Source organism: Mustelus asterias, unplaced genomic scaffold (genome assembly GCF_964213995.1).
Source record: "Mustelus asterias unplaced genomic scaffold, sMusAst1.hap1.1 HAP1_SCAFFOLD_1413, whole genome shotgun sequence".
NCBI lineage: Eukaryota > Metazoa > Chordata > Chondrichthyes > Carcharhiniformes > Triakidae > Mustelus > Mustelus asterias.
Genome location: NW_027591358.1, coordinates 49,833 through 67,021, shown reverse-complemented (window position 1 = coordinate 67,021; position 17,189 = coordinate 49,833). Strand labels below are relative to the sequence as shown.

The following is a 17,189-nucleotide window of genomic DNA, read 5'->3' as shown; positions in this document are numbered from 1 at the left end:
ATCTCAGCATTCATCTTTAAACACGTAGTACTTCTCACATTCTGGGTTTGCCATATTATCCTGTCATTGGTCTACACTGGGTGTTCCTGGAACTGCCTTGCCCCTGTTTGTTACAGGTTTCCGTGACTGATCTGACTCCGCCTCCTTCCCCTTGTTAATATGATTCCTGCCCTGTGAACGCTAGGGGACTTTCCTGGGGGGTACAATCCTAGAACCAACTGTCTGAGGTATCAGTGAACAAATACTAACTCTGTTACAGTCCGTTGCATGAACAGGGGTATTAACCTGCTGAACGTAAATAGGGTAACCAATCTGCTGTCGTGGACAGAGGAATATAATGCAGTTATGTTGAATGTTTGTTTGCCGAGACTTCTCAAAGTTGGTTCTAGACTATGATGCTGCCTTGTACTAAACAATTACCTCCCTTGTCATCTGTACTGGCTGCACCATTTTTAAGGGAAGGTCTGTGGTGTTCAAACTGTGATCTGTACTGCTCCCATTTCCAGGGTCACCCATGTGGGCTAAAGAGAAGATCGATCCGATTGTAGTCCACGAGGGGGCGAAGTTGGTCCTCCCCTGTGACCCTCCATCTGGCCTGCCACCACCCATCATCTTCTGGATGGATAACTGTAAGTACAGAGCTGAGCTTTCAAGTTTGTCTTCATACTACACAAGTTTAGCCAATTTAGCTTGATGGGCTGTTGGGATTGGACTGTGCGCCTCAGCGTCCCTGGGTTAGGGGTGTTTGGGGTGGGGGGATGGGGTGGTCAATCTCAGCTCCTCAGCATTGCCCAGCCTCCCTTGGTGGAAGGAATGTGAGTGTGAACAGGATTGGGATTCCGTTATGCTGGCTCCCGCAGCCAAACAACTTCCTGACATGTCCTCTGTATTGCGTTGCCGAGGCTTGATAAGACCATAAGACCATAAGACATAGGAGCGGAAGTAAGGCCATTCGGCCCATCGAGTCCACTCCACCATTCAATCATGGTTGATTTCAACTCCATTTACCCGCTCTCTCCCCATAGCCCTTAATTCCTCGAGAAATCAAGAATTTATCAATTTCTGTCTTGAAGACGCTCAACGTCTCGGCCTCCACAGCCCTCTGTGGCAATGAATTCCACAGACCCACCACTCTCTGGCTGAAGAAATTTCTCCTCATCTCTGTTCTAAAGTGACTCCCTTTTATTCTAAGGCTGTGCCCCCGCGTCCTAGTCTCCCCTGTTAATGGAAACAACTTCCCTACGTCCATCCTATCTAAGCCGTTCATTATCTTGTAAGTTTCTATCAGATCTCCCCTCAACCTCCTAAACTCCAATGAATATAATCCCACGATCCTCAGACGTTCATCGTATGTCAGGCCTACCATTCCTGGGATCATCCGTGTGAATCTCCGCTGGACCCGCTCCAGTGCCAGTATGTCCTTCCTGAGGTGTGGGGCCCAAAATTGCTCACAGTACTCCAAATGGGGCCTAACCAGTGCTTTATAAAGCCTCAGAAGTACATCCCTGCTTTTGTATTCCAAGCCTCTTGAGATAAATGACAACATTACATTTGCTTTCTTAATTACGGACTCAACCTGCAAGTTTACCTTTAGAGAATCCTGGACTAGGACTCCCAAGTCCCTTTGCACTTTAGCATTATGAATTTTGTCACCGTTTAGAAAATAGTCCATGCCTCTATTCTTTTTTCCAAAGTGTACGACCTCGCACTTGCCCACGTTGAATTTCATCAGCCACTTCTTGGACCACTCTCCTAAACTGTCTAAATCTTTCTGCAGCCTCCCCACCTCCTCAATACTACCTGCCCCTCCACCTATCTTTGTATCATCGGCAAACTTGGCCAGAATGCTCCCAGTCCCGTCATCTAGATCGTTAATATATAAAGAGAACAGCTGTGGCCCCAACACTGAACCCTGCGGGACACCACTTGTCACCGGTTGCCATTCTGAGAAAGAACCTTTTATCCCAACTCTCTGCCTTCTGTCTGACAGCCAATCGTCAATCCATGTTAGTACCTTGCCTCGAATACCATGGGCCCTTATTTTACTCAGCAGTCTCCCGTGAGGCACCTTGTCAAAGGCCTTTTGGAAGTCAAGATAGATAACATCCATTGGCTCTCCTTGGTCTAACCTATTTGTTATCTCTTCAAAGAACTCTAACAGGTTTGTCAGGCACGACCTCCCCTTACTAAATCCATGCTGACTTGTCTTAATCCGACCCTGCACTTCCAAGAATTTAGAAATCTCATCCTTAACGATGGATTCTAGAATTTTGCCAACAACTGAGGTTAGGCTAATTGGCCTATAATTTTCCATCTTTTTTCTTGTTCCCTTCTTGAACAGTGGGGTTACAACAGCGATTTTCCAATCCTCTGGGACTTTCCCTGACTCCAGTGACTTTTGAAAGATCATAACTAACGCCTCCACTATTTCTTCAGCTATCTCCTTTAGAACTCTAGGATGTAGCCCATCTGGGCCCGGAGATTTATCAATTTTCAGACCTTTTAGTTTCTCTAGCACTTTCTCCTTTGTGATGGCAACCATATTCAACTCTGCCCCCTGACTTTCCTGAATTGTTGGGATATTACTCATGTCTTCTACTGTGAAGACTGACGCAAAGTACTTATTAAGTTCCTCAGCTATTTCCTTGTCTCCCATCACTAGATTACCAGCGTCATTTTGGAGCGGCCCAATGTCTACTTTTGCCTCCCGTTTGTTTTTAATGTATTTAAAGAAACTTTTACTATCATTCCTAATGTTACTGGCTAGCCTACCTTCATATTTGATCCTCTCCTTCCTTATTTCTCTCTTTGTTATCCTCTGTTTGTTTTTATAGCCTTCCCAATCTTCTGACTTCCCACTACTCTTTGCCACATTATAGGCTCTCTCTTTTGCCTTGATGCATTCCCTGACTTCCTTTGTCAGCCATGGCTGCCTAATCCCCCCTCTGATAACCTTTCTTTTGTTTGGGATGAACCTCTGCACTGTGTCCTCAATTACTCCCAGAAACTCCTGCCATTGCTGTTCTACTGTCTTTCCCATTAGGCTCTGCTTCCAGTCGATTTTTGTCAGTTCCTCCCTCATGCACCTGTAATTACCTTTATTTAACTGTAGAACCTTCACATCTGATTCTGCCTTCCTTCTTTCAAATTGCAGACTGAATTCTACCATATTATGATCACTGCTTCCTAAGTGTTCCCTTACTTTAAGATCTTTTATCACGTCTGGCTCATTACATAACACTAAGTCCAGAATAGCCTGTTCCCTCGTGGGCTCCATCACAAGCTGTTCCAAAAAGCCATCCTGTAAACATTCAATGAATTCCCTTTCTTTGGGTCCACTGGCAACATTATTTACCCAGTCCACCTGCATATTGAAATCCCCCATGATCACTGTGACCTTGCCTTTCTGACATGCCCTTTCTATTTCGTGGTGCATTTTGTGCCCCTGGTCCTGACCACTGTCAGGAGGCCTGTACATAACTCCCATTATGGTTTTTTTGCCTTTGTGGTTCCTCAACTCTACCCACACAGACTCCACATCGTCTGACCCTATGTCGTTTAGTGCTATTGATTTAATTTCATTTCTAATTAACAAGGCAACCCCGCCCCCTCTACCCACCCCTCTGTCTTTTCGATAGGTTGTGAATCCCTGGATGTTTAACTGCCAGTCCTGAACCCCCTGCAACCACGTCTCTGTGATGCCTACCACATCATACCTGCCAGTCACAATCTGGGCCACAAGCTCATCTATCTTGTTCCGGACACTGCGGGCATTTAAATATAGCACCTTTAATTCCCTATTGACCGTCCCTTTTTGTTTTCGTAGTGTGGTGGACCTTGGTCTACTGAGCCTTTCCAGACACTGTGTCATATTTTGTGAGATGGGGACTATCGTAACCTCTCCTGAGTGCTGTCTTTTCGTGATATTTTGTAATCCTAAGCAGCTACGCTTCCCACTGATTCCTTCACCTCTTGGTTCCCTGACTTTCCCTTCCCCCCCAATCTCTAGTTTAAAGTCCTATTGACCACCCCATTTACTCTCTTCGCCAGAACACTGATCCCAGCTCGGTCCAGGTGGAGACCATCCCAACGGTATAGGTCCCCCCTGCCCCAAAACTGATGCCAGTGTCCCATGAAAAAGAACCCTTCTTTACATTATACCCAACTGAGAACCAATGATGAAAGGGGGTGGGGGGAGGTCTGGTGGAGTGCACAGAGAGAAGATGAAGAGCTACTGAGACTAGTGTTTAATTGAATTTCAATTCCACCCATTGCTGTGCTGGGATTTGACCCCATGTACCGAGCAGCATGGGCCTGGGAGTCTGGATTGCAAGTCCAGTGACATTACAACTGCACCATCTTATCCACTTAGCAGTGAAGGGGAGCCAGGCTGGTCCAGGGGACCAGGGCAGCAGGGCGGCGAAGGTGATTGGTGGTTGCAGGTAACATTTGCATAGGTGCAGTCACTGCGACCAGAAGGTGGTTTGTGGAGGAGCTGCTGTGAAGGGACATTTAAACCCCAAACACTACTTCAGTGTTTCCCTCCCTACCTTCTCCTCTAACCAAAAAAAAAGTCGGCAGGAGGACCACAAGCAAGGGAGAGGTGAGTTGAGATTTTGTTATCCTTTTACCTGTATAAGGGCAGTATGGCAGCTAGGGCAGTGGTATGCTCCTCCTGCCAGATGTGGGAAATTAGGGAGCAATCTTGTCTCCCTGACAACTTTGTCTGCAGGAAGTGTGTCCAGTTGCATCTCCTCACAAACTGCATTGTTCGGTGAGAGCGGCAGGTGGATGCATTGCGGAGACAGAGTGTGAGATAGAAACTAGTTACAGGGAGGTTGTCACATCACAGGTTCAGACAGGTAAATGGGTGACCACCAGAAGAGGCAGGCAGGTAGTGCAGGAGTCTCCTGTGGCTATTCCCCTTTCAAACACGTATATTGTTTTGGATACTGTTGAGGGGGATAGCCTGTCAGGGGGAGATACCAGCAGCAGCCAGGCCTATGGCACCACAGCTGGTTCTGCTGTGGGACGGGGTCGGGCAAAGAGCAAGCAAGCAATAATAATAGGGGACTCGCTAGTTAGAGGCACAGACAGGCGATTCTGTGGCCGCAATCGAGACTCCAGGATGGTGTGTTGCCTCCCTGGTGCCAGGGTCAAGGATGTCTCTGAGAGATTGCAGGACTTTCTTAAGGGGGAGGGTGAGCAGCCAGAGGTCATTGTACATATTGGTACCAATGACATAGGTAGGAAAAGGGATGAGGTCCTGAAGTATGAATATAGAGAGTTAGGCAGAAGGCTAAAGTGCAGGACTTTGAAGGTAGTAATTTCAGGACTACTACCAGTACCACGTGCTAGTGAGAGTATGAATAGGAGGATTAGGCAGATGAATGCGTGGCTTGAGAGCTGGTGCAGGGGGCAGGGATTTAGATTTTTGGATCATTGGGATCTTTTCTGGGGAAGGGATGACCTGTTCAAGAGGGACGGGTTACACCTGAACTGGAGGGGGACTAACATCCTGGTGGGGAGATTTGCAAGAGACACTCAAAGAACAAAGAAGATTACAGCACAGGAACAGGCCCTTCGGCCCTCCAAGCCTGCACCAACCATGCTGCCTGACTTAAGTAAAACCCCCTACCCTTCCGGGGACCATATCCCTTTATTCCCATCCTATTCATGTACTTGTCAAGACGCCCCTTAAAAGTCACTACCGTATCTGCTTCCACTACCTCCCCTGGCAATGAGTTCCAGGCATCCACTGCTCTCTGTGTAAAACATCTGCCTCGTACATCTCCTTTAAACCTTGCCCCTCGCACCTTAAACCTATGCCCCCTAGTAATTGACTCTTCCACTCTGGGAAAAAGCTTCTGACTATCCACTCTGTCCATGCCGATCATAATCTTGTAGACTTCTATCAGGTCTCCCCTCAACCTCCGTCGTTCCAGTGAGAACAAACCAAGTTTCTCCAACTTCTCCTCAAAGCTAATGCCCTCCATACCAGGCAACATCCTGGTAAATCTTTTCTGTACCCTCTCCAAAACCTCCACATCCTTCTGGTAGTGTGGCGACCAGAATTGAACACTATATTCCAAGTGCGGCCTAACTAAGGTTCTATAAAGCTGCAACATGACTTGCCAATTTTTAAACTCAATACCCCGGCCGATGAAGGCAAGCATTCTTGCCTTCTTGACTACCTTCTCCACCTGCATTGCCACTTTCAGTGACCTGTGTACACCCAGATCCCTTTGCCTATCAATACTCTTAAGGTCTGCCATTTACTGTATATTTCCTATCTGTATTAGACCTTCCAAAATGCATTGGCTCACATTTGTCCAGATTAAACTCCATCTGCCATCTCTCTGCCCAAGTCTCCAACTGATCTATATCCTGCCGTATCCTCTGATGGTCCTCATCGCTATCCGCAAATCCACCAACCTTTGTGTCGTTCACAAACTTACTAATCAATCCAGTTACATTTTCCCCCAAATCATTTATAGATATATATATATATTACAAATAGCAAAGGTCCCAGCACTGATCCCTGAGGAACACCACTTGTCACAGCCCTCCATTCAGAAACGCACCCTTCCACTGCTACCCTCTGTCTCCTTTGACCGAGCTATCCACCTTGCCAGCTCACCTCTGATCCCATGCGACTTCACCTTCTGCACCAGTCTGCCATGAGGTACCTTGTCAAAGGCCTTACTGAAGTCCATGTGGACAACATCCACTGCCCTACCCTCATCAATCATCTTCGTCACTTCCTCGAAAAACTTGATCAAGTTCGTGAGACTCGGGAGGGTTTAAACTAGTTTGGCAGGGGGGTGGGATCCAAAGCAGTAGGGAGACAGAAGAGAAGTTTGAGGACAGCACAGAAATTAAAGAGGGCACATTAAGTGGTAAAGGCAGTGTCAGTAATCCTAGTATCAGACAGATCAGGCAAAAGCAAGACAGAGAGCCAGGGAAGTCCAGATTAAATTGCATTTATTTCAATGCAAGAGGCCTGACGGGCAAGGCAGATGAACTTAGGGCATGGATGGGTACGTGGGACTGGGATATGATAGCAATTACTGAAACATGGCGAAGGGAGGGGCAGGACTGGCAGCTCAATGTTCCAGGGTGCAGATGCTATAGGAAAGATAGAACAGGAGGTAAGAAAGGAGGGGGAGTTGCACTTTTGATTAGAGAAAACATCACGGCCGCACTGAGAGGGGAAATATCCAAAGGTTCGGTCACTGAGTCTATTTAGGTAAAACTGAGAAATAAGAAGGGGGAAATTACTTTGATAGGGTTGTACTATAGGCCCCCAAATAGTCGGCGGGAAATTGAGGAGCAAATATGTAAGGAGATTACAGATAGCTCCAAGAAAAATAGAGTGGTCGTAGTCGGAGATTTTAACTTTCCCAACATTGACTGGGACAGCCATAGGATTAGAGGGTTAGATGGAGAGAAATTTGTTGAGTGGATTCAGGAGGAATTTCTCATTCAGTATGTGGATGGCCCGACTCGAGGGGGGCAAAACGTGACCTCCTCTTGGGAAATATGGAAGGGCAAATGACAGAAGTTATAGTGAGGGATCACTTTGGGACCAGTGACCATAATTCTATTAGTTTTAAGATAGCTATGGATAAGGATAGGTCTGGTCCAAAAGTTAAAATTCTAAATTGGGGCAAGGCCAATTTTGATGATATCAGGCAGGAACTTTCAACAGTTAATTGGGGGAGTCTGTGGGAAGGCAAAGGGACGTCTGGTAAGTGGCATGCTTTCAAAAGTGTGTTAACCAGGGTTCAGGGTAAACACATTCCTCTTAGAGTGAAGGGCAAGGCTGGCAGCAGTAGGGAACCCTGGATGACTCGGGTTATTGAGGCCCTGGTCAAGAAGAAGAAAGAGGCACATGACATGCATAGGCAGCTGGGCTCAAGTGAATCCCTTGAAAAGTATAGGGGGTGTAGGAGTAGAGTTAAGAGAGAAATCAGGAGGGCAAAAAGGGGACACAGGATTGTTTTAGCAGATAAGGCAAAGGAGAATCCAAAGAGCTTCTACAAATACATAAAGGGCAAAAGAGTAACAAGGGAGAGAGTCGAGCCTCTTAAGAATCAACAAGGTCATCAAGGTGCGAATCCACAAGAGATGGGTGAGATCCTAAATGAATATTTCTCATCAGTATTTACTGTTGAGAAAAGCATGGATATTAGGGAACTTGGGGAAATAAACAGTGATGCCTTGAGGAGTGTACATATTACAGAGAAGGAGGTGCTGGAAGTCTTAAAGCGCATCATGGTAGATAAATCCCTGGGACCTGATGAAGTGTATCCTAGGACATTGTGGAAGGCTAGGGAGGAAATTGCGGATCCCCAAGCTGAGATATTTGAATCATCGATAGCCACGGGTGAGGTGCCTGAAGATTGGGGAGTGGCAAATGTTATGCCTTTGTTTAAAAAGGGCTGCAGGGAAAAGCCTGGGAACTACAGGCCAGTGAGCCTCACATCTGTGGTGGGTAAGTTGTTGGAATGTATTTTGAGAGACATGATCTACAGGCATTTAGAGATGCAAGGACTGATTAGGGACAGTCAGCATGGCTTTGTGAGTGGAAAATCATGTCTCACAAAATTTGATTGAGTTTTTTGAAGGGGTAACCAAGAAGTAGATGAGGACAGTGCAGTTGATGTTGTCTACATGGACTTTAGCAAGGCCTTTGACAAGATACCGCGTGGTAGGTTGTTGCATAAGGTTAAATCTCACGGGATCCAGGGTGAGGTAGCCAAATGGATACAAAATTGGCTTCTTGACAGAAGCCAGAGAGTGGTTGTAGAGGGTCGTTTTTCAAACTGGAGGCCTGTGACCAGCGGTGTGCCTCAGGGATCAGTGCTGGGTCCACTGTTGTTTGTCATTTATATTAATGATTTGGATGAGAATATAGGAACATAGGTAAGTTTGCAGATGACACCAAGATTGGTGGCAGAGTGGACAGTGAAGAAAGTTATCTTTGATTGCAATGGTATCTTGATCAATTGGGCCAGTGGGCTGACGAATGGCAGATGGAGTTTAATTTAGACAAATGTGAGGTGATGCATTTTGGTAGATTGAACCAGGGTAGGACTTACTCAGTTAATGGTAGGGCACTGGGGAGAGTTACAGAACAAAGAGATCTCGGGGTACATGTTCATAGTTCCTTGAAAGTGGAGTCACAGGTGGACAGAGTGGTGAAGAAGGCATTCAGCATGCTTGGTTTCATCGAACATTGAATACAGGAATTGGGACGTCTTGTTGAAGTTGTATAAGACATTGGTAAGGCCACACTTGGAATACTGTGTGCAGTTCTGGTCACCCTATTAGTGAAAGGATATTATTAAACTAGAAAGAGTGCAGAAAAGATTTACTAGGATGCTACCGGGACTTGATGGTTTGGGTTATAAGGAGAGGCTGGATAGACTGGGACTTTTTTCTCTGCAGCGTAGGAAGCTGAGGGGTGACCTTATAGAGGTCTATAAAATAATGAGGGGCTCAGATCAGCTAGATAGTCAGTATCTTTTTCCAAAGGTAAGGGAGTCTAAAACTAGAGGGCATAGGTTTAAGGTGAGAGGGGAAAGATACAAAAGTGTCCAGAGGGGCAATGTTTTCAGACAGAGGGTGGTGAGTGTCTGGAACAAGCTGCCAGAGGTAGTAGTAGAGGCGGGTACAATGTTGTCTTTTAAAAAGCATTTAGATAGTTACATGGGTACAATGGGTATAGAGGGATATGGGCCAAATGCAGGCAATTGGGATTAGCTTAGGGGTTTTAAAAAAAAGGGTGGCATGGACAAGTTGGGCTGAAGGGCCTGTTTCCATGTTGTAAACCTCTATGACTCTATTTTCACTGCCTCTCTCATGCTTTTTCATCTGCTGAGTACCTTCACTTCAATGGGGACTGCAAGCAAGGCTAACGAGCCCTGTCCACCTTTTAGAGGTGCAAGATCTCCCCTGCCTGCTGTGCTCCCACTCTCCTCACCAACCAACCCAGGCCCCCCCCCCCCCCCCGCCCCCTTCCAAAATACTTCATTGGCTGTAAGGCCTTTGGGACACCTTGTGGCCGTGGAAGGTGCTATATAAATGAACATCTTTCTTTCTTTCCACTGTATGTTGATGAAATGACGTCCAGTGTTCCCTGGAAATTGAACACAATCCTTCTGGCTCAGGAATACCACCCATGAACCAATGATCACTCCTTCCAGATGCCAGTTCCCCACATGAGATGTCAGCTCAGTATTTAGAAACCAAATTCCGGTCTGCATGTGCAGGGATCTGTCTGTATTGAGATTTGAACCATTCACCTGAATCCTGTAGTAGGGAGGGAATGCTTAGCACTGCTTGGGGCAATATAGTAACACAGTGGTTAACAGGGCTGCCTCACAGTGCCAGGGACCCGGGTTCAATTCCAGCCTTTGGTGACTGTCTGTGTGGAGTTTGCACGTTCTCCCCGTGTCTGCGCGGGTTTCTTCCAGGTGCTCCGGTTTCCTCCCACAGTCCAAAGATGTGCAGGTTAGGTTAATTAGTCATGCTAAATTGCTCCTCAGTGTCAGGGGGATTAGCTAGGGTAAATATGTGGGATTACTGGGAATGGACCTGGGTGAGATTGTTATCAATGCAGGTACGATGGGCTGAATGGCCCCCTTCTGTACTATAGGGATTCTGATTCTAAACCAAGGACTCGGTCTCTTCCCATTGGATAACAGGTATGATATTCTATAAGTGCCTGTATGTATTTTCAGATTTAGTTCCAACTCTAATCAAGAGCAGAGAAGGGCTCACATGGTGAGTGACAGCTTTGCCTGCGTGAGGGAGATTCATAGGCGGTCTGAGCCCCGGAGTTTGTGCACTAGATACTACCCCAGATACTTTTGGGTCGTTTAATTTATACTAACAGGAGAGACTAGTTGGCCCATTGCAAGGTAATTCCGATGCTCAATATAACGCTCTTAGTGAATTAGCATGAAGAATGAAACTGTCTTCAGCACCGGTGTTAATACTGACCACAAAATCCTGTCACTTCCCACACAGCCTAATCTTTATCCTTGGTGTTTTTTTCCCTCTAGTGATGCAGAGGTTTACACAGAATGCACGGGTTTCACAGGGTTTGAACGGAGACCTGTATTTTTCAAATGTGCAGCCGGAGGACACTCGAGGGGACTACATTTGCTATGCCAGGTTCAACCACACTCAGACTATTCAGCAGAAGCAGCCAATCTCTGTCAAGGTGTTGACCCGTAAGTATTGCCTGGTCTATTTAAACCTGTGGGGTTGGTATCATAAATGGCGGTGTAGAGGGCAACAGTGAGAGCGCTTTACAACCCTGCGTGTAGATGTTTCTCCAAGACGTACAACTGAAGGACTCCTCATGAGCCCTGTTGTGTTTATTGGTCTTACCTGAGATACTATGTTTGAGCTTTATCCTCCTTGACAATGGAAGGATTCCTGCCCTTGCTATCTGGTGCACTCTGCTGGGAAGTACAGGTGTGTGCACATGGGAGTGAAAACAACGACAGTCTCTCTGGAAACCTTTCCTGTGCTCAGTCAGTGCTCTGACACTCCTGTCTAAGGTCATGCGTGAGCATTGGTCAATTGGGTCAAGTGTGCTTTGGAAATGCACCTCAAGTTAAAATCAGCACCTTTGGGAAACACTTGGGGGCAGGTAAGGATACAGAAGACAACATTCCTCAAAGTTAAGGAATAATGTCAACCACTGGAAAACTCAGTCACAGTGAAGTATTTCTGGAATTTTACATTGCAGCTAATTCAGTCTTGAGCTTCTAACATAGAGCTTTACACAGTTGTCCTGGGATGATTGCGAATCCTCTGTACCCACTCCCAGCTCCTGGTGTGGCAGGGCCTCTGTATCCACTCCCAGCTCCTGATGTGGCAGGGCCAGGAATCATCAGCCTGTGTAATTGTCTGGGCTCCTTCCTGAGCATTGTCAGATTGGCACTAATCAGGGTACGGTGTGACTGGAGCAAAGGGCTTGGCGGAATCCCTCAGTGGATCCCTGCTTTTTCACCCGTGCCACGTGCAGGGTAGAATTTGCATCGGATGTCCTTGAAGCTGTTAAAGAGCTACTCGCCAATTATTGGCTTCTCTGCAGAACAGTGGAGTCCCCGAGTGAATGCAGATCAAGAGCATGAGTGATAAGAAGCAGAGAGAGAGATGGAGGGAGCTTGGCACCTGCACGCTCACCCCGCATATACACTGTAGGTCCCCGGGTCAGACCGGGTCAGAGAGGCACTCCAGGCTTTGGTTCATTATTTGTAACTTTTACTGAAAAAATGCTTTCTCCTGAATATAGGTGAAATGAATGACTGGATTTGCCACTGTGAAGCTCAGTATTATTGGGATGTGGAATGTATTACCAGAGAACACTGCACAGATCCTACTGTGCGCATGTGCTGTTACTGGTGTACTTGTTCTGATGATTTATTGCATTGTCAGTACGTATGTAGTCATTGCTTGGATTGTATCTCGTTAAACACATCTATTTGTTTGCAGTATCTCACAATTCTTTCCCAGTAATGGATCTGTATTGGATTTGACATATACAAAATAAACAAGAGAGAGAGACTTCCTCAAACAGCTGAATATCAGAGAGTACCTGTCTTTCCTTCTCTCACCAAACTAGTCTCATTTGATACAGCTTCTTTGGCTCAGTGTGATGTCTCTGAACATTACTTGCCTGGGTGGAACTTTTCTACCAAAGCCAAATGGTGTTCAGTGATAAATTTGAAAGCCATCTCCAGGGGTTCACAGCAAACATCAACTTTTCACTCTAGGGGCTCTGTCAGTTCTAAGCTAGACCAATGGAGTGAAACTTACTGCTGTCTCTGCTTCAGCCCATGTGCTGTTGACACCTTTATCCATTACGTCCAATACTCTCTTGGTATGGCCTCCCATTTCCCACCCTCCATAAACTGGACACCATCCAGATCTCTCCTGCCCATGTCCTGATTCACACCAAGTCTCATTCATCAATTACCCTCTTGATCACTGAACTACACCGGCTCCCAATCTGACAGTGTCCCAATTTTAAAGTACTCGTGTTCAAATCCTTCCAATAACCTAATTCCTCCCTTTGTCCATGTGCCTGTGTGGGTTTCTTCTGGGTGCTCTGGTTTCCTCCCAGTCTGAAAGACGTGCTGGTTAGGTGCATTGGCCATGCTAAATTCTCCCTCAGTGTACCTGAACAGGTGCCGGAGTGTGGCGACTAGGGGATTTTCACAGTAACTTCATTGTAGTGTTAATGTAAGCCTACTTGTGACACTAATAAATGAACAAACTTTAAACATAAAACTCAATTGTCTGAGTTTCCTTTTAACAAAATTGGCTTAGATATTTTCAGCTGATAATACGGATCGTGTGTGCATTGTGTGGTTGTAAAAAGCACATTTTTAAATAAAAATGGGAAAGCACAGTAATTGCTGGTTAGTAGCCAAACTGAACAAACATCCAAAAAACCAAAGGATGGGATTTGCCTCCATGCAATCCCTGGACAGGTTTTCCTGTGGTGGATGTGGCGAGCCATTGGCCACTCGCGAGATCTTCCGGTCCTGCCAAAAGTCTGCAGGCTTCTGCGTGTCTCTCCCACCCTGACTCTGGGAAACCCACTGCAGGCAGTCATCATCGGCAGGGCAGGAAGATCACACCCAAAGTCTTTCTGAAATTGTAATACTGAAGAGGGGAACCACATTGCGAGCGGTGAATATAGTAAGTTAACTGGAAAGCAGTACAAGTAACTCTTTTCACAAACAAAAACAGAAAATGCTGGAAAATCTCAGCAGGTCTGACAACATCTGTGGAGAGAGGATCAAGCCAACGTTTCAAGTCTGGATGACTCTCCATCAGAGCCGAAGAGAAGGAAAATCAGACAAGATTTATACAATGAAGGTGGGGGGCTGTAATTGGATAAAGGGAATGTAAATGATGATGAAGATGGCTGAAAAAGGTGCTAAAACATCCATTAAGTGATTGGAATGTGTGAATGGCAGAACGAAGGTACAGATTGTTCGGGGACTACCTGAGGAATGAGGGAGTCAGTCCTGAGGAGGGGGTGGGGCAGTGGGGTTGGAGCCAAAATGAAACAAGGTGGAGAGCAAGATTGGAGAACTATAAAGTGCCCAGGCAGAAGATGAGGCACTGTTCCTTCAGTTTTAGTTGGGTTTCACGTGAACATTGCAAAAGGCCAAGGATGGACATGTGGACAAGAGTCCACAGGAGTTCACTTGGATGGAGTGTTTGGGACCTTGGATAGGGGGAAAGGAGGTGATAAAAGGGCAGGTGTTGCCTTCCTTGAGTTTGTATGGAAATGTGCCGTAGGAAGGGGAGGGAGTGTTATAAGCATGGCTGAGGAGTGAATCTTCGGGTGTCACAGAGGGGAACAGTCCCTTCAGAGGGCTGAAAGGAGAGAGCAAGGGCAAGTGTATGTTGGCAAGTGGCATCATGTTGGAGTTGGGGGAAGTGGCGGAGAATGATTCATTGCCTATGGATCCTGTTGGGTTGAAGCTGAGGACAATGGGAGCCCTGTAATGGTTGAGGGAGGGGAGGGGTAAGAGCAGAAGTACAGTAAATAGTTTGGACACAGTGGAAAGCATTGTCAATCACGGTGGGTGGGAATCCTCAGTTGAGTAAGACACGTTGGAAGAGCTAGTATGGAAGGTTGCATTGTCTGAACAAATGTGCTGGAGACAGAGAAACTGGGAGAATGGAGTGATATCAGGATGTGAGAAAGCATCAACTCTTTGTTGTACTTGGCTGGTTCTCCCCTACGTGTTTATACTCTTCTGTTTATTTCAGCTGATGCCATCAATGAGACTTACGCAATTTATACGAATGGCACTGAATTGTATGGTGGTGAGTTACTGTGCCCCTGAACGTTTATGTTTTAACACCAGTAGACTTTGTCGTCTGGCATTTTCATCTCTCTGAACCTAACCAAAGTGTTACTAAAATCAGTCTTAATACCTCTGTTAATCTAATGAACTTGACGTTAATCTAGGCAATAAGATCAATTTGCTGTTTGTTGGTGAGCTAACACAAAGGTGCCTGTCACTGTAAACGTTATGTCTATCCACAAACTAACAGAGACTGTCTAACCTCAGTGTGGTTTGCCTGCGTGGTGCTTGCTGTTTATTCGGAGAGTCTCAGCATTGCTGCTGTCTGTCTACTCTCAGACAGACAGGGGCCAGGTATGCGTGCACAAGTCTCGGGAGAGGAGGCGGAACACTGTATGGGAAGAACAGCGAAACTTTCCCATCCTTTAATTATTATTAACATTTAATATATACAAAACCAGTCTTTACATTGCTGAGCACATTTAACTAGTCTTCAAGGTTTGGGATTGGAACCGTCATTTGCTGGTAATTTTTGAAACCTCCCTCTAGTAGCTTGATCTCAGTACAAGTACCCTTGTTGAACATTGTTAAGAATAATTGAAGTATGCAAGTTAATGTTATTTTGGTACTGTGCACATAGGTCAAGGGCCCTGAAAGGACTTGTGCATTTTCCCAAATTGTACGATTGATTCTGTGTCAATCCTATGCTCTGGGTGGCGAATGGGGAAGGGGAGGTGGGATGGCAGTCAAGGAGAGCTCTAACTACAGCAACAGCACTGCGTTGTCACAACCCTGTCTTCAATACATCCTCATGGGACTGAGCTTGTTCCCTCTTCTGATTCGAAGGAGCTAACAGTGAACAGGGAAACTGATTCTACCTGCTTTATACACATCCTACAAGGTAAGAAGGAGCCGTCGCTTCCTGCTAGGCTGATTTGCTTGAAAATTCTAATCATTCACAATTTCAAGAGCACACTGATGCTAAATACAAGTGTAAAATGCTGGAACAGTCGGCAGGTCAGGTAGCATCTGTGGAGCAAGACACGGAGCTGATGTTTCAGGCTTGTGGCCTTGTATCAGTACAATGCCAATTCTTTGTCTGTCATCTTTCAAGAGCCCGAAGGGCTGTGCCTTTACTGTGTTGCAAATGACATTGGTGCAGGTTTAGAGAGTAGGCCACATTCCAGCTGATTGTGGCTTAGCAGATTGGTGCAATTTGATGAAAGGGCTTTGTTTGGGACATGCTAATCTTGGGTCGGTGCCAATCTCCACATCTCATTTTCCTTTGGTCTCCTTGTTTACCTTGAGGTCACACTGAGATTAAGTGTTAACCACAAGCTTCCCCATTTCTCAATAAGCACACGCAAACATACTGGAAGATAAGACGCCATCTGAAGGGACTCCGGTTGCATGAGTCGGAATGTGTCTCCGATTACTTGTCTCATTGCCAAAAAATGGATTGAAAGTCTTTTTTCCTCAGTGAAAAGAAGTGGAAATAAAATCTCGGGGTCAGTTCTCAGTCATCTCTAGTTAAAATGGAGAAGTGACTTCAAAGCTAATGGGCAGAGTTGCTGGGAAAGGAAGAGTAATTACTGCGAGGGAGTGATTGTGCACTGATGATCTTATTCAAAGAAATCAAATAACATGTAAAAACAAGCTCGATAGAGAGAACAGCAAAGGACCTTTTCTGTTTACTGACTGCAGCCCCACCTGCTCTATTGTGGCACTTCAATTGGCAGCTTGACTATCAGATAATTAGGTAATGTAAAATTAATCTTTGCGTGTTTACTGTCCTGTTTGCTGGACAGTTGAAATTGGATGTGCCTTGAAACATTCACCTTATATACCTGAAGAAAATACTCAAAGAATAGATTGCAGCACAGAAATTGACTTCTGAAGCTTCCAAAAACTTTGACACTGAGTTATAAAATATGAACCTCTGGTGTGAGTGGTCACCATTTTGAAATGTGAAAAAAAACCCACATACCAAATTAAGGTGGCACGGTTTATTGAGTGAATTAATTGTATAAATGTTGACCACAACATTTTTTAAAAACCATCAAATTTAGTGTCTTCAGCATCTGCTCAGAGTTCCATCAAATTCATTAACAGTCACAATGGCTATGGCATCATGATAGGGAACCCATTCTGGATCAGAGTTGACACTTGGATTTCAGAACCATCCCTCTGCTACAAATCCATCCACTCCGGATATTCTGCATTTTTGGAATAATCTGATGACAGCTGGTGCACTAATCATATCCCAAAATCATATAAATAAACATCCACAGGGTATTCTGCATATTTCCACTCTTTGTAAAGGTTGTTTTCTCCATC

General features: G+C 45.6%; 1 protein-coding gene across 1 annotated transcript in view; it reads left to right on the top strand.

The window, feature by feature from the left end:
- LOC144488256 (neuronal cell adhesion molecule-like) overlaps nt 1-17,189 on the top strand; it is a gene marked incomplete at its 3' end in the record, with an annotated part of 77,734 nt that overhangs the window by 11,123 nt on the left and 49,422 nt on the right. The window contains exons 5-7 of the mRNA XM_078206291.1: nt 507-629; nt 11,073-11,243; nt 14,815-14,871. Coding sequence (XP_078062417.1) covers nt 507-629; nt 11,073-11,243; nt 14,815-14,871 — 351 coding nt within the window. The remainder of the gene's footprint in view (nt 1-506; nt 630-11,072; nt 11,244-14,814; nt 14,872-17,189) is intronic.